This window comes from Ranitomeya imitator, chromosome 1, assembly GCF_032444005.1.
Source record: "Ranitomeya imitator isolate aRanImi1 chromosome 1, aRanImi1.pri, whole genome shotgun sequence".
In the NCBI taxonomy this organism is placed as follows: Eukaryota; Metazoa; Chordata; class Amphibia; order Anura; family Dendrobatidae; genus Ranitomeya; species Ranitomeya imitator.
This window is the reverse complement of record NC_091282.1, coordinates 696,118,899-696,137,381: the sequence shown is the minus strand read 5'-3', so window position 1 is coordinate 696,137,381 and position 18,483 is coordinate 696,118,899. Positions and strand designations below refer to the sequence as shown.

Here is an 18,483-nt window from a genome sequence, read left to right as displayed (position 1 = left end):
TGGCAACCAGTGGCCCGTTCGGCACACCTACTATTTTTGCTATGTGGATTCTGTAACATTTATTAATAATTCAGTCTTGCACAGGAGTGGACAAAACAGAAAACAAGACAGATCCATCATTGGCTTAGATTTTTCTTGCATCTGAATATCAAATTTTTGGCCATAAACAGCAGCTACTTCCACAAGGTATTATGGCAACTATACAGCTAAAGGCCACGATTTCACCGCATACTAAAATATTGCAATGTATAGTTTAAGCCATTGAGCAACCGCAAGCTCAGAAACAAAACAAAAAAATATGTATATATTAAAAAAAGTTTAAGGCCATGTTCACACAGTGCGTTTTTTACCGCGGAACCGCGGCGGTTTTGCCGCTGCGGTTCCGCAGCTGTTTTCCATGCAGGGTACAGTACACTGTGCACATGGTCCGGAAATTGTAAAAAAAAAAGACGCGCTGAATAGCTCCCGGAAAAAAGAAGGAGCATGTCAATTCTTTTTCCGGAGCCGCAGCGGTTCTGCACCCATAGACCTCCATTGTGAGGTCCAAACCGCAGTAAAACCCGCAGATCAAAAATATATCTGCGGGTTTTACTGCGGTTTGATGTGCAGAACCGCTGCAGCAGGAAGTGCGGGGAGCGGGCGGAAGTGCGTGGGCGGAGTGTGGCTGCCCCCCCCGTGTTCCGATCCCGCCCCCCCGTGCTCCGATGCCCCCCCCCCAGTGCTCCGATGCCCCCCCCCCCAGTGCTCTGATGCCCCCCCCGTGCCCTAATCTCCCCCCCTTATACTCACCCGGCGTCCCGGTGTCCGTCCGGCCGTCTTCTCCCTGGGCGCCGCCATCTTGCAAAATGGCGGGCGCATGCGCAGTGCGCCCGCCGAATCTGCCGGCCGGCAGATTCGTTCCAAAGTGCATTTTGATCACTGAGATATAACCTATTTCAGTGATCAAAATAAAAAAATAGTAAATGACACCCCCCCCCCCCCCTTTGTCACCCCCATAGGTAGGGACAATAAAAAAAATAAAGAATTTTTTTTTTTTTCACTAAGGTTAGAATAGGGGTAGGGGTAGGGTTAGGGGTAGGGTTAGGGTTAGGGGTAGGGTTAGGGTTAGGGGTAGGGTTAGGGGTAGGGTTAGGGGTAGGGTTAGGGTTAGGGGTAGGGTTAGGGGTAGGGGTAGGGTTAGGGGTAGGGTTAGGGTATTTTCAGCCATTTTAACCCTAAAAAAATTCCTAGAAAACACACAGACTCTGGCTAGAAAACTGCATCAAAAAAACGCATCAAAAAACGCATCAAAAACGGACCAAAAAAGGACCAAAAAAAGGACCTGCGTTTTCTGCCAAGAGCTGCAGTTTTTTAAAAAACAGTCAGGAAAAAAAAAGGATGGAAATCCTGAACGTGTGAACATACCCTAAATCTTTAACCTCTTAAAAAAAGTAAAGAGAAAAAAGAAAAAAGAAAAAAAAAACACATTTGGCATCACGGATTGACCAAAATATATAATTCTTTAAATCCTACATTAGAATTGACATTTTATTTTTTTATTTTGGTCAACACATTACATCCCATCCCCCCCCCCCCTCCCAAAAAAAATGACAGCATTCAAAAAGGTTGTAAGTACCCTAAAACTGGACAAATACTTCAGCTGAACCTGCAAAGAACCAAGCCCTTATACAGTAACATCAGCAGCAGATTAAAAAATTACAGTTCGGCAAATTGTGACAATTGTTCATTTTATTTTTTTAAACAAAATTTCAGAATTAATTTTTCACTACCAAAATAATAATAAAAAAAAAAACAAGTTTATTATCACCAAATCTGTACTGATCTGGAGAATCATACTGCCCGGCCATTGTTACCACACAATGGACACTGTTAAGACAAAACCCAAAAAAAAACAAAAAAGAGTGACAGAAAAGCTTCCCACCGAACTGCTGTTTTTCCAGTACATTACAGAGTAAAATTGATGGTGATGCTCTTGGAACACAGGTAGGAAGAAAAAAAAAAAAAACGCAAAAGAAAAAAGAATTAATTTTTTTTTTCATCATATACTGGACCCATGTTGGATATGCTAGATGCTCTATGATCGACCATGAGCTTTGATCGACCATGAGTTTTAATCCATGTAGCACGATGTGAATAGGCACTTAAGTCTCAAAATTTTTAATGCCAAGGCATGTAGCAAGCAAATTTAGATGGAAAATAGCCAAACCCTTTCACATGCCTTATCGATGGCAGTAAAAGATGGTAAAAGCATTTACAGAGGAAAAAAAACAAAACACTCAGCATAAGCAATAGGCTCACTCACTCCATTCTATAAATGTACTCTCTGAGGACATCTAAAAGAGGTCTTAAAGTGCCAATAAAACATACACACACAGGCATTGCACAGTTATGAATTGCTGTAATCTAGTTAATTACCTTGCTTCATTTACTCCAAAACATGATGCTGCAGTTCTGTTGCAATGCCTAGTTCATGCTACTTTAGAAGCTGCTTTCATCTGCTGCTTAGAAAAAAATCTGTGCTCTATATTCACAAAATCTGTGAGCAGGAATTCCCCTGTCTGAGTACAGGAGTGAGGAGAAGACAGGCAGAGACCCATACAAAAACTATTTGAATACAGTGAATGCTTGTTAAGCAGCAGATGAAAGCAGATTCTAAAGGAGCATGAACTGGTCACTGAAACCGCACTGTAGTATGGTGTTTGTCAGAAAAGGAAGCAAAATAAGGTAAGTACCGATTAGAAAAAAATAACATAATTTGCAATGCCTAAAGAACAATTTAATAAAGTAAAATTAAATTTAAAAAAAAGTTTTGTGATGTAAGCAGCAACATAAATATCCAAATACAATTAGTGTACAGCACACAGATTACGTTTATAAACAAAAAATTATGAAAAATAATATATCAAGTTTCAGGTCAGGTATTCAAAAACTTACCGGCCGAACATCTCCACAGGAGTTTGTAAACTGCCTTGCTAGCCCAAAGTCCAGCATGTAACACTTCCGACAGGTACTTGGAAATCGGCCCATTGCAAAATTGGACTAGAAGTAAAAAGTAAGCAATGGAAGGAATATTGAAATAAACCATATGTGCAGTAATTCCTATAGAATAGACAAACGACAAATTGTGTCAGGTCAGGAGTAAAGTTGTCGTTTAGTAACGCAGAAGAAATTCAAAATATACTTTGGGGGCCATCTTAATATAAAGGAACTAATCTTCTTAATATAAAGGAACTACATCTAATTATCCCATACTCACTGGTTTAATATCTCGGTGTAAGAAGCCCACAGAATGAATGCTCTCAATAGCTTCCAAGATCTGTCGTCCAAGTCGTAGCATGGTGCTGATAGAGAAGGTACCTCTGGATTGACTACGTCGGAGATCTGCCAAATTTCGACCCTGAAGAGAAGAGAAACCAGCTATTAACACTGTCATATAACTCTTACCTTTCCTAAAGAAATAAAAATGGGGGAAAAATTACCAGTGAAAACGATAAATACAAAGTAGGTCACTTTCCTATGATTTCTTATAATATAATATAACATATAATACTTATTATAATATACATATAATATATAATATATAATACTAATTATAATATAATACTTCTGTCAGTGGCTCTCCTCACTGACTTGTAAAGGATAATGGGGGTCCCCAAGTGGGGACTCGCTTTATCAAGTCCACATGCCCTAAAAAGGTTTTCGGCTATGTGCACACGTCAGGATTTTCTGCAGAATTTTCCTGAACAAAACCAGACTTTTTACCGTGTTTTTACCGTGTTTTTTTCCCGGAGCTTTCCCAATGCAATTAAATAGCAGTAAAAATGCAAAAAATCTGCAAAATTTATAAACGTGCTGCGTTTTTTACCGTGATGCGTTTTTTTCGCGGAAAAAAAAACGCAACATATGCACAAAAATTGTGGAATGCATTACAAATGATGGGATGCATATGTATGCGTTTTTTAAGCGTTTTATAGCGAAAAAAACAAGAAAAATCCTGAACATGTGCACACAGCCTAAGATGGCATATATACGGTACAATATACCTAGACAAGTGGTGCCTCAACAGGTAGTTTTTGCATGGATAAAATAAAAATAGCCCCTCCCCCCAGGAATATGTTTATTTAAGTACACACAGACAAATCTATACATTCCCTTTAATAACATACGCAGAGGTTTCTGGGATGCACTTTATAGCCAGTGAGAAAAGAAGACATACACTGGCATGTGATTTCCAACAATCTCCAAAGGTTTGCTGGAGTGTTCGTATATTTTATACCCTTCATGAATATAGGCGGTTCATGCATAAATTTAGGTGCTTCATACATACTAGCAAACAGAATTCATAGCTGCCTAATAAGTAAGAGCCATTCCCAGTATCCACCCAACTTACCCCCAAGAACAGCTGAGATGTGGCAGGAGAGAAGACATTATCCCTTACCTTACTCTAACAATAGTTATCAAAAAATACAGAAGAAAAAGAAAATTCTTTGCCTTAAAAGTTTACCTGTAATTGCATTACCACATAATTAAATCGATCGTTCCTCCCACATCCTATGAAACGACACACGTGATCTTTACCTAAGAAAAGAAACAGAAGAGATTACTCCCACTACGTATTGTAAACCAATGTAACAATCCAGTGCGCAGACAGGAGTTTCCTTCAAATTCGTGCTACCATCGTCCATGAGCTCAGATGGACAATGTCATTTGGTTTTTAATCACTTATAACGCTGGTATGGCGATGAAACGCATTGTGAATGAAAAATCTTATCATTGTTGAAGAAATTCGTTTACTACAGCAACATGAATTATCCAACTGGATCCAATATCTCCTGGAGGACTTATCCACCAGTAATGGGGCGGCAGCAGGTGTTTTTCTTCATAGCTACATAGGAGTTGTGCCGGTCACAACTCCACCAAGGGAGCGTAACGAGAACTTATCCACTCTCCTTCCATAGGTTATCACCCCTATTGTGCTTTCTGCTCCTCACATCTGGATTTCTTCAAGATGGACAAACGTGGCATTGTTTCTTGGGTGAAACAGCAAACCAAATTCATAATCATATATTATTAAGGTTCATAAAAGGCCCAATCCGTAAAGAACCTAGCCTTAAGGTCCCATATACAGACTAAATGTCGGCCGAACCCGAAGATATCGACAGGTTCAACTGATGGTCAACTGTGTTTGTTGGAGCAGGATGAATGATTGTAGGAGGAGATGTCGACCACACAGGTCCTATTTTGGACCGACAATCGTATTGTGCTCCCGGAGATAAGCCACCGGCCAACATAGCAGTCTCCTTCATCACACGACCGTTCAGGCAAACGAGCGTTTAAGTGTACGGGAGTGTCGGTTGAGATGGATGTTGGCGGAAGCATCGTTTAGCCGACGTCCAACTACTGTGTATGGGGGAGCAAGATGACTATTTGTCAAGAGAAGACGTTAATCACACATGTCTAATTTTGGACTGCCGATTTCATTGATCTCCTGGAGATAAGTCACCGGCCAACATGTCAGCTGGCGACTTCCTCATAGAGAACACACGAGCACTCGGGCAAACGAGCGCTCCTGTGTATGGGAGAGACGGCAGTCAGCTGAACAACCGTCCTAAGCATAGTTTGGCCGGCAGCCATCTTATGTGTATGACCGCCCTTTAGATTTATTGGGTTTATGTAACATTTTTTGGCTCCTATCAATCAATGGGTTTTGGGAGAGAATGACCTCAGTCGAGAACCTGACATGAGATTCATGCTCCCCGAACCATAGGGATGATGAAATGGACACTGGCTGAGTTATTGAAGTCACGAATGTTTTACTCTGAAACGAGGCGGCATTTCAGAGAACACAAAAAAGAAAAGCCGTCCGGGGACGGTGTGTCAGCTGACTAGTCCCAGGCAGGTCCCCAATGGCTCCCCCCCCCTTTTAAAATCATGTCTGATGAACACTGATAAGTCATAGCGTCTTTCTCATGGAAATACTGTATAAGGGTATGTTCACACAGGGCGTTTTTGCTGTGTTTTTTTGCTGTCTTTTTCTTGTGCTAATTATCAGCTGCTTTTTACAGTACCAGCAGAACCTATGAGATTTCAGAAATCTCATGCACACACATTGTTTAGTTTGTCATTAGTTAATTGTGCTTTGCAGTGTTTTGTGTTTTTTTTTACTTAGAGTTTGTCACTTCTTTCAGTGTTTTCATCCATTGACTGTGAAAAAAAACCCTGCAAATACTCAGGTTGACTTTTTTGTAGCGTATTTGCTGCAGAAAAGTAAAGAACAGCAGGATGTGACCTCACAGACAGCTCTGCTGCCTCTAGATGTCAAGCTGCATGGTTGCATGATGCGTCCATGCAGCCTGTCATCCAGCAGAGACACTAAGCAGCAGACCCGAACCCCATTTACTTGCATGGGAGGTCCGACAATACAGTATTTGCCAGACTTTCTTGTGAATGATAGTGCGGCAAACACCGCTTTTGATCGGCGGCGAAATTATCCCCGCCGGTCAGAGAGCCGCGGTTCCCACGCTGTCAAAAGACAGTGTGAGCCACAAAAGCCATGATCAGAGGTATAAAGTTAACCTCCGGTCACTAGTGTCAGCTGATGGGATTACTGCTCCCATCATCCGACACCTGCTGCTGTTAATAACAGTGAGAGCAGGAGCAATGATGGGAGTATCAGCCGCTCCTGCGCTGTAAATAAAAAAAAAAAAAAAACAACCTGTATTGTTTCCCCTTATTTTTGATAACCATCCATGGAAAACTCACAGCTGGGAGCTGCAACCCTCAGTTGTCAGCAAGCTAGTTATCAAGAATAGAGGGGTCCCCATGCTGCTTTTTTTTTTTTTTTATCATTTAAAGGGAATCTGTCACCGAAAAAATCGTATATGAGCTAAAGGTACTGTCACATTTAGCGACGCTGCAGCGATATAGACAACGAGCCGATCGCTGCAGCGTCGCTGTTTAGGTCGCTAGGAGACGTCAAACACCGGCAACAGCTGAGCGATGCAGGAGCGATCCAGTGATGTACTTATCGTTCTCGCTGGTTGTTCGCTCCATTGAAAACCATTGCAGGCATCATTGGTTTTGCTGTCAAACATGACGAATCACACCGACCTGACGACCAAATAAAGTTCCGGACTTCTAGCTATGACCAGCGATGGCACAGCGGGATCCTGATCGCTGCTGCGTGTCAAACACAACGAGATCGCTATCCAGGATGCTGCAACGTCACGGATCGCTGTCGTTCTCGTTGGAAAGTTGTTCAGTGTGAAGGTACCTTTAGGCCATGGGTATCAGGGGCTTATCTACAGCATTCTGTAATGCTGTAGATAAGCCCCGATGTAACCTGAAATGTAAGAAAAACAAGTTAGGTTATACTCACCCAGGGGCGGTCCGGTCCGATGGGCGTTGCGCTCCGGCGCCTCCCATCTTCATCAGATGACGCCCTCTTTTTTTCTTCCTGCCGCGGCTCCGGCGCAGGCGTACTTTGTCTGCCCTGTTGAGGGCAGAGCAAAGTACTGCAGTGCGCAGGTGCTGGGCCTCTCTGACCTTTCCCGGCACCTGCGCACTGCAGTACTTTACTCTGCCCTCAACAGGGCAGACAAAGTATGCCTGCGCCGGAGCTGCGGCAGGAAGCAAAGAAGAGGACGTCATCTGAAGAAGATGGGAGGCGCCGGACCGGACCGGGACGCCCATCGGATCGGACCGCCCGCCCAGGTGAGTATAATCTAAGCTGTTTTTCTTACCTTTCAGGTTACATCGGGAGCTTATCTACAGCATTACAGAATGCTGTAGATAAGCCCCTGATGCTGGTGGCTTTAGCTCATATACGATTCTTGGGGTGAGAGATTCCCTTTAAATAAATAATTTAAAAAAAAGAAACAGCATGGGGTCCCCACGATTTTTGACAAATATATATATATATATATATATATATATATATATATATATATATATATATATATATATACACATACATACATATATATATATATATATATATACACATACATACATATATATATATATATATATACACATACATACATATATATATATATATATATATATATATATATATATATATATATATATATTCTATTCTACAGGAAGTACGGTAGTTTTTATCTCTCTGGGGAACTCCACTTTATAAGCATGCACAAAAAGACACAAGTTAGCCCCAAAAAAAAGGCATGACAAAAAAAAACGCATGAAAAAAATGCACCAAAACCGCAACAAAGACGCAAATTAAAAACGCACTAAAACATGCGTTTTTGCAGCAGCTTCTTTCCTGCCAAGAAATCAGGTTTTGCTGCAGAAAAAAATGCTGCAAAAACACCCTGTGTGAACTAACCCTAAATATGGGATAAGTGAGAAGTTATATTACTCGCCTGTAAACATCACATGTCACACACCCCATCTCTGCAGGAACAAGGACATGTATGAAGTGGCGCACACTATATCAGGCGACTCAGAAAATGCCTTTTAAATGCGTCTCCTGTCATTTAGCCTTTATTGCTTTTCCCGTCCTCAGTGATTCAGGATGCATCATTTCTTCATCAAGAACGCACTACAGACACAACCGAGCGACTTAATTGCAGACAAAAAGCCTACTGACAGCAGTCATAGAAGCTATAAAAAGCAAATGGATGATGCTGCACTTCATGTATGTTCTCGTCTGCAATACTAGTAAATAAGTAGCATCATAAAATATACCAGGACCTCAGAGGTAAATCTCCAATAACATTTAGTAACATAGTAACATAGTTAGGGAGAGAATTCTTTAATCCTATTTCTTTAATAGGAGTCCTGATGAGAACATAAATGTAGCATCAGATCAGCTGCGAGAAGCAGGAGCTCTTAAAGGGATGACTACAGGGTGATCCCTTTTAGACAAGGCAGAGAGAATCTACAGAGGCCATCTATTCCTCTAATGGACCAAGCCCTATGAAGCACACACAGACAGACCACTGGCTTCTTAGGGCGTGGTAGAATACTTCATTTCCTCAGTAGCAGCACTACAATAAACCTTAAAGGGAATCTGTCAGCAGGTTTTTGCTTTGGAATCTGATAGCAGCATATAGTAGAGACATAGACCCCGATTCCATTGTTGTGTCACTTACTGGGCTGCTTGCTGCAGTTTTGATAGAATTCCTGTTTTGTCTACATAGATTTAGCAGTGCTCAGAATACTGAGCTGCGTATAACCCCGCCCACACCCCTGATTGGCAGCTTCCTGTGCGTAAATGTCATTAAGCTGCCAATCAGTGGTGTGGGTGGGGTTATACAGATTAACCTGACTTTCCTGCACGTGAGACCTAGTACTCTTGTGATAATCTCCTGCTGATAAAAACACTGATTGTACTGAAACTACAACACACAGCCTAGTAAGTGACACATCCCTAGAATCAGGCTCTCAGACATCATGTTTCTCTCATATGAACTAAGAAAAAATTGATGACAAATTTCCTTTAAAAAGAGAGTTTGTCAAACCCCAAAAATCAAATCGATCAGTTTATACTGTTATATAAGGAAACTCAGTCCCTTTAAAAATCATGCCTGAGGTATAGCTTTCACTACATTAGTTTTACATAAAAACAGGTTTTATTACATATACAAATAAAGGGCCCTCAGTGCGCCATTAGGGAGGCAAAGGGGTTAGTGCATCGCTGCATCCCCTTAATTAACATTCTTTGACCTTCCCTTTCGATTGACAGTGCTCACTTGTCCATATCAAGAGCTGGCTGAACTGAATTTCTGGTCCTGTGCATGCACACCGACACTGCAGGAGCCAAGCAAGCACGTGTGAACACTAAATTTAACACTTGCTTCCAACATAACATCAAGCTTAGGAGATCCAAAGGGGAAAACTCTTCTAAATACGGTAATTCCACACTTCTGAAAACTCTAGTGGTTGAGAGTTTACAATGATTTACGTCTGCCTATAGCCAACCTCTTCTTGCACAGAAGGAGTAATTTTTTGCCATGTTTTGAATTCCTTTTAATTGATCTAAATTACATTAATTTTGTATTCTTCAATTGTGGAGGTTTAGAAATCTGAATCCTCTCTCCCCTACCCTACCTATTCTCCCAATGTATACCAAGGCTGACCAGCACAGTATAAAAATTCCCCTAAAACAAATTTGTTCTGCAAAACTTGTACTGTATATGTTATGGGGAGAAGTGGACAAATTACTGAACATTTTACATTTGCGTCTATTAGTAGTACTGGTGAGATCCATGGTCCGTGCGCCATCATAACGGTGCTGGTGTGGCGCTATGCAGGTTGCCACAGTTCACCGGCCAGCTCACACACGGAATTGAGTGTGGGAACAGCTGTCTGTGACCGGCGGTAACCTCTATAACGTTACTGCTTGTCACTGAAGCTGCACCCTAAGCTCAGCTCAGTGTCTCCTGGATTCAGGGCTGAGCAGTCGCCTCATGCCACGGCTCAGAAATGCAATCCAGATGTAGCAAAATTGGGCTCTTCGTGGACAAATGGATGGTCATCGGACAGGTGCTGAATATGGTGTTTTATTATTTTTAATTCAAGAGTAATACATGGAAAAAAAAGGGTGGGAGTGTTTCTTTCAAATAAAGGACTTTTTATTGTGTCTTTATTACAATTGACTATGGGGTTAGTAATGGGGGTGTCTTATAGAAGCCGCTCATTACTGACTCCCGGGTGTGATGTCAGCAGCCATAAAATAGCTGAAATCAACCCCAACTGTATTACCCCACTTGCCACCACACCAGGGCCAGATTTGTGCATCTCATGGAATCGCCTTCTGGGGCGGCTGAGAGCTGATGTTCTTAACCAATATCCATGGCTCTTTTCTAGCTATTATTATAAGCCCACCACTGTATGTTTAGCCTTTGCTGGTTAAAAATTGTAGGGGGACCTTACGTCATTTTTTTCTGGGGTCCCACATAAACTAACCAGTGAAGGCTAAGCAAATAGCTGTAAGCGGTTAACAGCCTGGGAACCTTTTGGTATGTGGGCCCTTTTCCCAGATTATTAACATCTGCCCCCCACAGTTGGCTTTCCCTCTACTGGTTATATAAATCATGTGGAAGCCCAAGCAATTTTTTTAAATTTAATATACAGTGTTCGGAGAGGCTGCTGAATACAACTCCCATCATTGTCGCCTGGTCGTGCTGATCTCAGGGAGACCAGGCGACAATGATGAGAGCTGCTTTCAGTGTCTGCGAACAGCGCGAACTGTACCACTTATCCCAGGCACCGGTACGTGTCACGCTGATGACACACGGATGTCATCAGTGTGCGGCACGCATTTTGTCCGTGGTGCGTGTAAAAAATTGTCATGTCTACGGGTTTTCCACACGGACACATGGTCTTAGTGAAAAACCTGACATGTGCGCACCAGCATTGAATAGAATGTTTGTGTATGTCTGTATTTCAGGTCCTTAAAAACCGGATGCATACAGACCCAAAGACCGGACCTGTAAAAAAGGCCTTAAAGGGACACTGTCACCTGGATTTGGAGGGAAAAATCTTCAGCCATGGAGGCGGGGTTTTCGGGTGTTTGATTCACCCTTTCCTTACCCGCTGGCTGCATGCTGGCTGCAATATTGGATTGAAGTTCATTCTCTGTCCTCCGTAGTACATGCCTGCACAAGGCAATCTTGCTTTGTGCAGGCATGTACTACGGAGGACAGAGAATGAACTTCAATCCAATATTGCAGCCAGCATGCAGCCAGCGGGTAAGGAAAGGGTGAATCAAAAACCCGAAAACCCCGCCTCCATGGCTGAAGATTGTTCCCTCCAAATCCAGGTGACAGTGTCCCTTTAAATAAATGAGTGAAGCTTAGCGGTAAGGCCCAGCCTAGGACAACCTATTGGATGCCCAAAAGTGATGAAAATGATTAAAAAAAATTTACTCAATCTCTGCTACATGAACAGTTGAAAGATGCGCCAAATTGGTTAGGAGGGCTGCACCATGAATGTAATGAATTTGGCAATTCCTACTCCAGAGAACTCAATTTATGGGTAAAATCTGTCTTCATTGAACACAGGTTTTCCCATTACAGAGATTGGAGATGACAGTTGGTGCTTATACAGTTCTATGGAGAAATGTAACTGTCCTTTCAGGGGAACTTGCTGCAGAACGTCTGACTCTGCATCAAGCTCCTCCCTTTTCCATAGAATTTTATAAGCACCAACTGTCTCAGTAATGGGATAGCCAGTCTTCACTGAACAGACACGTTACCCATGAATTGAGCGGGAAATATCAATCCTGGAGGAGAAAGAAGCACATTTCTCTGATAAGATCTATTACAAAGATGGTTAGTTTTGTGTTATTATTGACTTGTGAAATAAAAATTTAAATTGTGGTTACTCTTTTTCAACACCTCATCGCAACGGCTCCGTCACCGCATGCAATCACTTAAAACTGCCCCACTTTATGGTGATCTTGAAGACTGTTCACCCTGGACAATCAAATCATTACATGAATCATAAAGGGATATGAAATGTAATTTCTCATTTAATTATATGGCGGCGAAAATAGAAATGTTTAAATATTTCAGTATTATTACTCCATCACGACGCCGGCTTCAGGTTTAACTATGCCTTTATCTTTATATAGTGAAATGAGGCCTACAAAAGCAGACTTATGCACTGTACGTATCTACCAACAGCTTCTTTACGCCTGTATGTTGGGATAATAAAGGACGTGGAGCCCCATATTACGATATTTCTAGACGTACGGTAAAACATGCAGGACAGATTGACCACGGTTATTAAGGTCAGGTAAAGAGGTCCGATACAATTTTTCTTTCTTAATAAAAAAGAAAAAAAGTTTTGAAACTTTGCAAATCAGGGAATTTTTATACAGGCAGATACCCTAATAAAATGACTCGCGAAGTTTCAGAACTTTCCATGTTTGACATTATTATTATTTCTTACAAAAAAAAAAAAAAAAAATTATATATTATAATATATATATATATATATATATATATATATATATATATATATATATATATATATATATATATATATATATATATATATATATATATATATATATATATAATTTATATTTATCGGGATGGGACCGGAAGCTGCCGCTTGCAATGGAGCGGTCCCGGGAGCGTGGCGAGGAGCAAGAAAGGCGGCGGAGGGTGAGTATAGCAGGTTTTTTGTTTTTTTTATTATTTTTAACATGACATTTTTACTATTGATGCTGCACTGACATAGAAGCAGTAGACCTCTTCTTATGCAGAGAAGAAGCCTTCTCCAAATGCGTCTACGGGAAAGCACACCTCCGAACATTTAGAAATTACCCACTATCGCTTTCATACATGTCCCATGCCTCTGGTAATGCCATTCAGCCTCATTAAATGTAATGTATCAAAGGCAGCAATGAGACAAACTCCATAGGCAAAAATAGGAGTAAATATTTACAGATATGATCCTTTGAAAAATAAATCTAATAAAACCATAAAGCCCTGGTCGATGAGAAGTAGCTGTCTGCCATTTCAGCTTGTTCCCTAGAGACACACTGGCAAACTAGTCCAGTCAAATTTATGACATGTTCTAAAAAAAAATAAATAAATAAATCCATCTACAGGATTAAGTAATTAGCCTCAGAATTTACCGCTTTAAAAATCACAGGGGACAGAATATAAACTACTGAGAATTAAATAATTTTTTTTTTTGCTAATTAGATACATTGTATTCTAGTTTTATAAGATTTTCTTAAAGGGGGTACTTCCATCCACTGTTGGCACTGAGAACTTAGGATTGGGGGCGGGGGAAGGGCCTCATCGATCAGATACTGATGACATGTCTTAAGGATTGACCATCAATGTAGAAGTTCTGGACAACCCCTTTAAGGCTCCAATCACATGTCTAGTAGATATTTCCAAGATTAGATCAATTTTGGGATCATAAAAACGGAAATAAAACAGATTCTATTACAGGATCCATTTATTTTAAATAGGAACCTAAGTATCATAAAACGACTTCCTTTTGCCTCCTTTCCAGCAACAATCAGTTTTTCTTTTAACATGCTTAAAAAAAAGACCAGACAAAAAATAAACAAATAGAAAAGGAGGATAGAAATTAGATTATTATTATTTTTTTAAATTAAAAAACATTGAAGTCTATGTAACATGGATTATAAAGGCCGATCATCTGTTAGGTCATCCTTTAATAAATCCGATTTTCGCAATGCTCGCGTCCAGAGCACTAAAGACAGGTCTAGATAAAACGGATCCAAGAGGGAGAACAAAGTGTCCAGTTTGGTCTATAAAGATGTATAAAAGTCCAATTAAAAACAGAAATGTTGGTTTCCCCTGCATCCGAATTTCCTCTATTTATAATAGCGTTCACTCGACCCCTGGACATGTTGACAGAGTTGGTAAAAAACAGACAGCACTCGGATGGCATCTGAGTGAAGCAAATTTTTCATGAACCCACAGACTTGTATTGATCTGACACTCAAACCACTATCATACAAGTCTCCATAGTTTTGCGCTTACTACTCAGTCCCAAAAAAAAAAGGCTTTGTGAACAGCCTCACTGAACCAAAGCCAATGACAGTCTATCAGTGAAAAGCACGGATAAAACATGGACGTTGGTATAAGCCCTTACACACAGGCTTCAACGTGATTATGCAGCAAAGCCATTTATGTGCCAAAATGATCAGATTAGCTGCTGTGATAATTACAATTGTGTCTCAAATTATTTTGGATGCTTCATAGTAGAAAAATTAAAAATGAGGCTTCAAACCAGTTTACAGCAAATGGTCACGGATTAGAATTCCTATGAAAATTGTCAGCTAATTTTCTCATTTTTCCCCTCAGTTTGTGGATGACTTTGCCAAAACGACTGACGCATGTAGTGCAGGTATTAGGCTGCCGTCACACTAGCAGTATTTGGTCAGTATTTTACATCAGTATTTGTAGCCAAAACCAGGAGTGGGTGATAAATACAGAAGTGGTGCATATGTTTCTGTTATACTTTTCCTCTAATTGTTCCACTCCTGGTTTTGGCTTACAAATACTGATGTAAAATACTGACCAAATACTGACCGTGTGACGGCAGCCTAATTTCTCAGGATTTTTTTGTTGTTGTTGTCGGTAGGAACTTTGTAGAAGCTACGCTGGTTTAGTATTTAGCTGGTGGATCAGAGAACAAGGATTACGTCATAGCAGTAAAAAAATAAATAAATAAAGCCAAAAGATCATTGAGAATGGATCAATAATGGCAGCACAGCAGCTGCAGGATTCATTCTCCAGTTTATCCTTCCCGACACAGAGCAGCATGGGCGGCCTTAAGAAGGATCTAACATAATGGGGCACTTTGTTTACATTTTAAAGGGATTTTAAAATTTATGGATGTCAAACCTGCTGCTCTTGGATTTACTACGTGCCAAACCCGCAGCGTCCAGATGTTACAGCATAGTGGAGGGGTTTCATGAAATCCCGTCTCCACTATGCGTGGTAACACGCACCCGGCGGCCCTGCGATTCCGGACATGCGGCACGTCTTTTTAGATCGCAGCATGTCCTTACATTGCGGCAACGCTGCGCTGCCGCGAGGTATAACACAGGGCCCTATGGGTGGGGTGCGATGATTCGGGATGTGTGCAATGAACACATCCGGCATCCTCGCGTCTCCAGAAGGGGGCGGAGCGAGGTTGCCGCTCCATCAAAACCGCCGGCCATCCTGAACTTGGACACGTTTTTTTTCTTTTGGAGTGAATGGTCTTTTCTCAGCATTCTGCCAGCACTATGGGTTCTGGAACGTCCTTCTTTCCCTCGCTTCTTAGTATGTATTGCACCTGTTAATGCCCAGTGGCTTATCTGCCTGTATATGGTTTGACAGACTGAGAGCAGGAGCGGAGACAAAGACTCTGGCCCCACTTCCGGTAATCTGCCTTGGCATCTCTGCAGCTAGAGGGGGATTACAATTGACAACAGGCAGTAGATTGCTAAGAAGACCCTAGTGACCGTCAAAAGAAACATCTGATGCTGCACTTTTCTAGTTATCTGAGCGATGTAGCCAATCACAGGTTGCAGGGATCCAGGCGACTACTAGATCAGGCATCGCTTTTGGAGCGAATGCGACCACCATGAAGAGAGTATGGCTACGTATATTATTTTGAAGCCATTCATTCTTAAAAATTATTTTAGTGGGACATAACCTTTAAGGGGTTGAGTATCTTCTTTATAAGTCCCTTTTTCTGAATATTCCTATTGCTGTATCACAAACATGGTGACAATAAATGTCTGGAATCCTTCTATAAGCCACATCTGTACAGCTTATCTCTATAGCCAGGGGAAATCGGGAATGAAACCTGCGTCACTCCAGCTCGTGCAGCAGCTGAGCAATGCTTCCTGCTCCTCCTGTACATCTAAGCTTGCCGCATCAGAACAGATCTTATGGCTAAGTGCGGGCAACGAGATATCGCTGGGGTCCCCTGACAATTTACAGAGAGCGGAGAGAAGCAAGACACATTCGAAGGGAAAATCTCACGGCGTATTCACTAGGCTGCATACAAACTAGCTGCTGTCCTTCAGAGCCATTGCGAAAGTGAAGCTTCACCTTAAAACCGAAGCAAAGTGTCTGGAATATTGCCTGCGCCACTCCCTTCATACACTAAAGGCTTAGCCTTAACGCTTTACCACTCGTGCTCACCAATTCCAGAGAACGGCAATGCAATCTAGTATAAAACGCTGATCTCATGCATATTCTTCTCACATATTAATCACACTGCACAAAAATCAAGTTTCATCAAACCAAGGTGAATTGTCACTTATAGGTAAAGGGTCATCAGAAAATGACCTATTATTTAAAATTGTATTTTTGAAAATTTGGGGTTCAATTTTTTTTTTCTTCCATATCCCAATCTTTACTATCCAGACAAATGTAGAAATCTTGCAAATTTTCACACCGGTCATTGGGGCTTTTTTTTTTTTTTTTAAAGACCACCTTCTTGTTTCAGGAAACAACATATGTGCATAACCACAATTAACAGTCCAGACCCTACAGTTGGTATTGAAGCATCTAATGAGCATGTGTAAAGGTCATTGTAAAGGAAGTAGGTGCAGAGTAGCTGTTTTGTGATTGGTGGAAGGTGTTTTATCAGCTGTGTATAGAGGCGTTAACTGTCATTGTAATACTGCCTCTGAAAAGGAAACTGCAGCAAACTCTTCCTGAAAGGACAGGAGTTTGAAGTAGTCCCCAGTCGACAATATGAAAAATTGAAAGATTTTTCATTTTGTTTTATCATTTGTTGATTTTTTTTCATAAAGGTCGTGATATGACAAATAAATGTAAGTAACACAATAATCTGATTAACCCCTCTGTGACCTTAGACGTACTATCCCGTCGAGGTGCCCTGGGCCTATCTGACCCTGGACGGGATAGTACGTCATAGCCGATCGGCCGCGCTCACGGGGGGAGCGCGGCCGATCGCGGCCGGGTGTCAGCTGCTTATCGCAGCTGACATCCGGCACTATGTGCCAGGAGCGGTCACGGACCGCCCCCGGCACATTAACCCCTGGCACACCGCGATCAAACATGATCGCGATGTGCCGGCGGTGCAGGGAAGCACCGCGCAGGGAGGGGGCTCCCTGCGGGCTTCCCTGAGCCCCCCGCAGCAACGCGATGTGATCGCGTTGCTGCGAGGGTCTCCTCACCTCCCTCCCTGCTCGAGCCCCGGATCCAAGATGGCCGCGGTTCCGGGTCCTGCAGGGAGGAAGGTGGCTTCACAGAGCCTGCTCAGAGCAGGCACTGTGAAGGCTGCAGCGCTGCATGTCAGATCAGTGATCTGACAGAGTGCTGTGCAAACTGTCAGATCACTGATCTGTGATGTCCCCCCCTGGGACAAAGTAAAAAAGTTAAAAAAAAAAAATTCCAAATGTGCAAAAAAAATAAAAAAAAATATTCCAAAATAATGAAAAAAAATAAATAAATATTATTCCCATAAATACATTTCTTCATCTAAATAAAAAAAAAAACCCAATAAAAGTACACATATTTAGTATCGCCGCGTCCGTAACGACCCGACCTATAAAACTGTCCCACTAGTTAACCCCTTCAGTAAACACCGTAAGAAAAAAAAAAAAAAAAAAAAAGCAAAAAACAACGCTTTATTATCATACCGCCGAACAATAAGTGGAATAACACGCGATCAAAAGGACAGATATAAATACCCATGGTACCGCTGAAAGCGTCATATTGTCCCGCAAAAAACGAGCCGCCATACAGCATCATCAGCAAAAAAATAAAAAAGTTATAGTCCTGAGAATAAAGCGATGCAAAAATAATTATTTTTTCTGTAAAATAGTTTTTATCGTATAAAAGCGCCAAACCATAAAAAAATGATATAAATGAGGTATCGCTGTAATCGTACTGACCCGAAGAATAAAACTGATTTATCAATTTTACCAAACGCGGAACGGTATAAACGCCTCCCCCAATAGAAATTCATGAATAGCTGGTTTTTGGTCAT

The 18,483-nt window shown here is 41.5% G+C and overlaps 1 protein-coding gene across 2 annotated transcripts in view; it reads right to left on the bottom strand.

Moving 5' to 3' along the window:
• The window catches only part of TTBK2 (tau tubulin kinase 2), a 129,684-nt gene that overhangs the window by 30,867 nt on the left and 80,334 nt on the right, over positions 1-18,483 (bottom strand). For both annotated transcript variants that reach the window (XM_069730929.1, XM_069730918.1), the window contains exons 4-6: positions 4,505-4,578; positions 3,257-3,397; positions 2,935-3,039 (exon numbers count right to left, since the gene is read on the bottom strand). In XM_069730929.1, the coding sequence (XP_069587030.1) occupies positions 2,935-3,039; positions 3,257-3,397; positions 4,505-4,578 (320 nt within the window). The remainder of the gene's footprint in view (positions 1-2,934; positions 3,040-3,256; positions 3,398-4,504; positions 4,579-18,483) is intronic.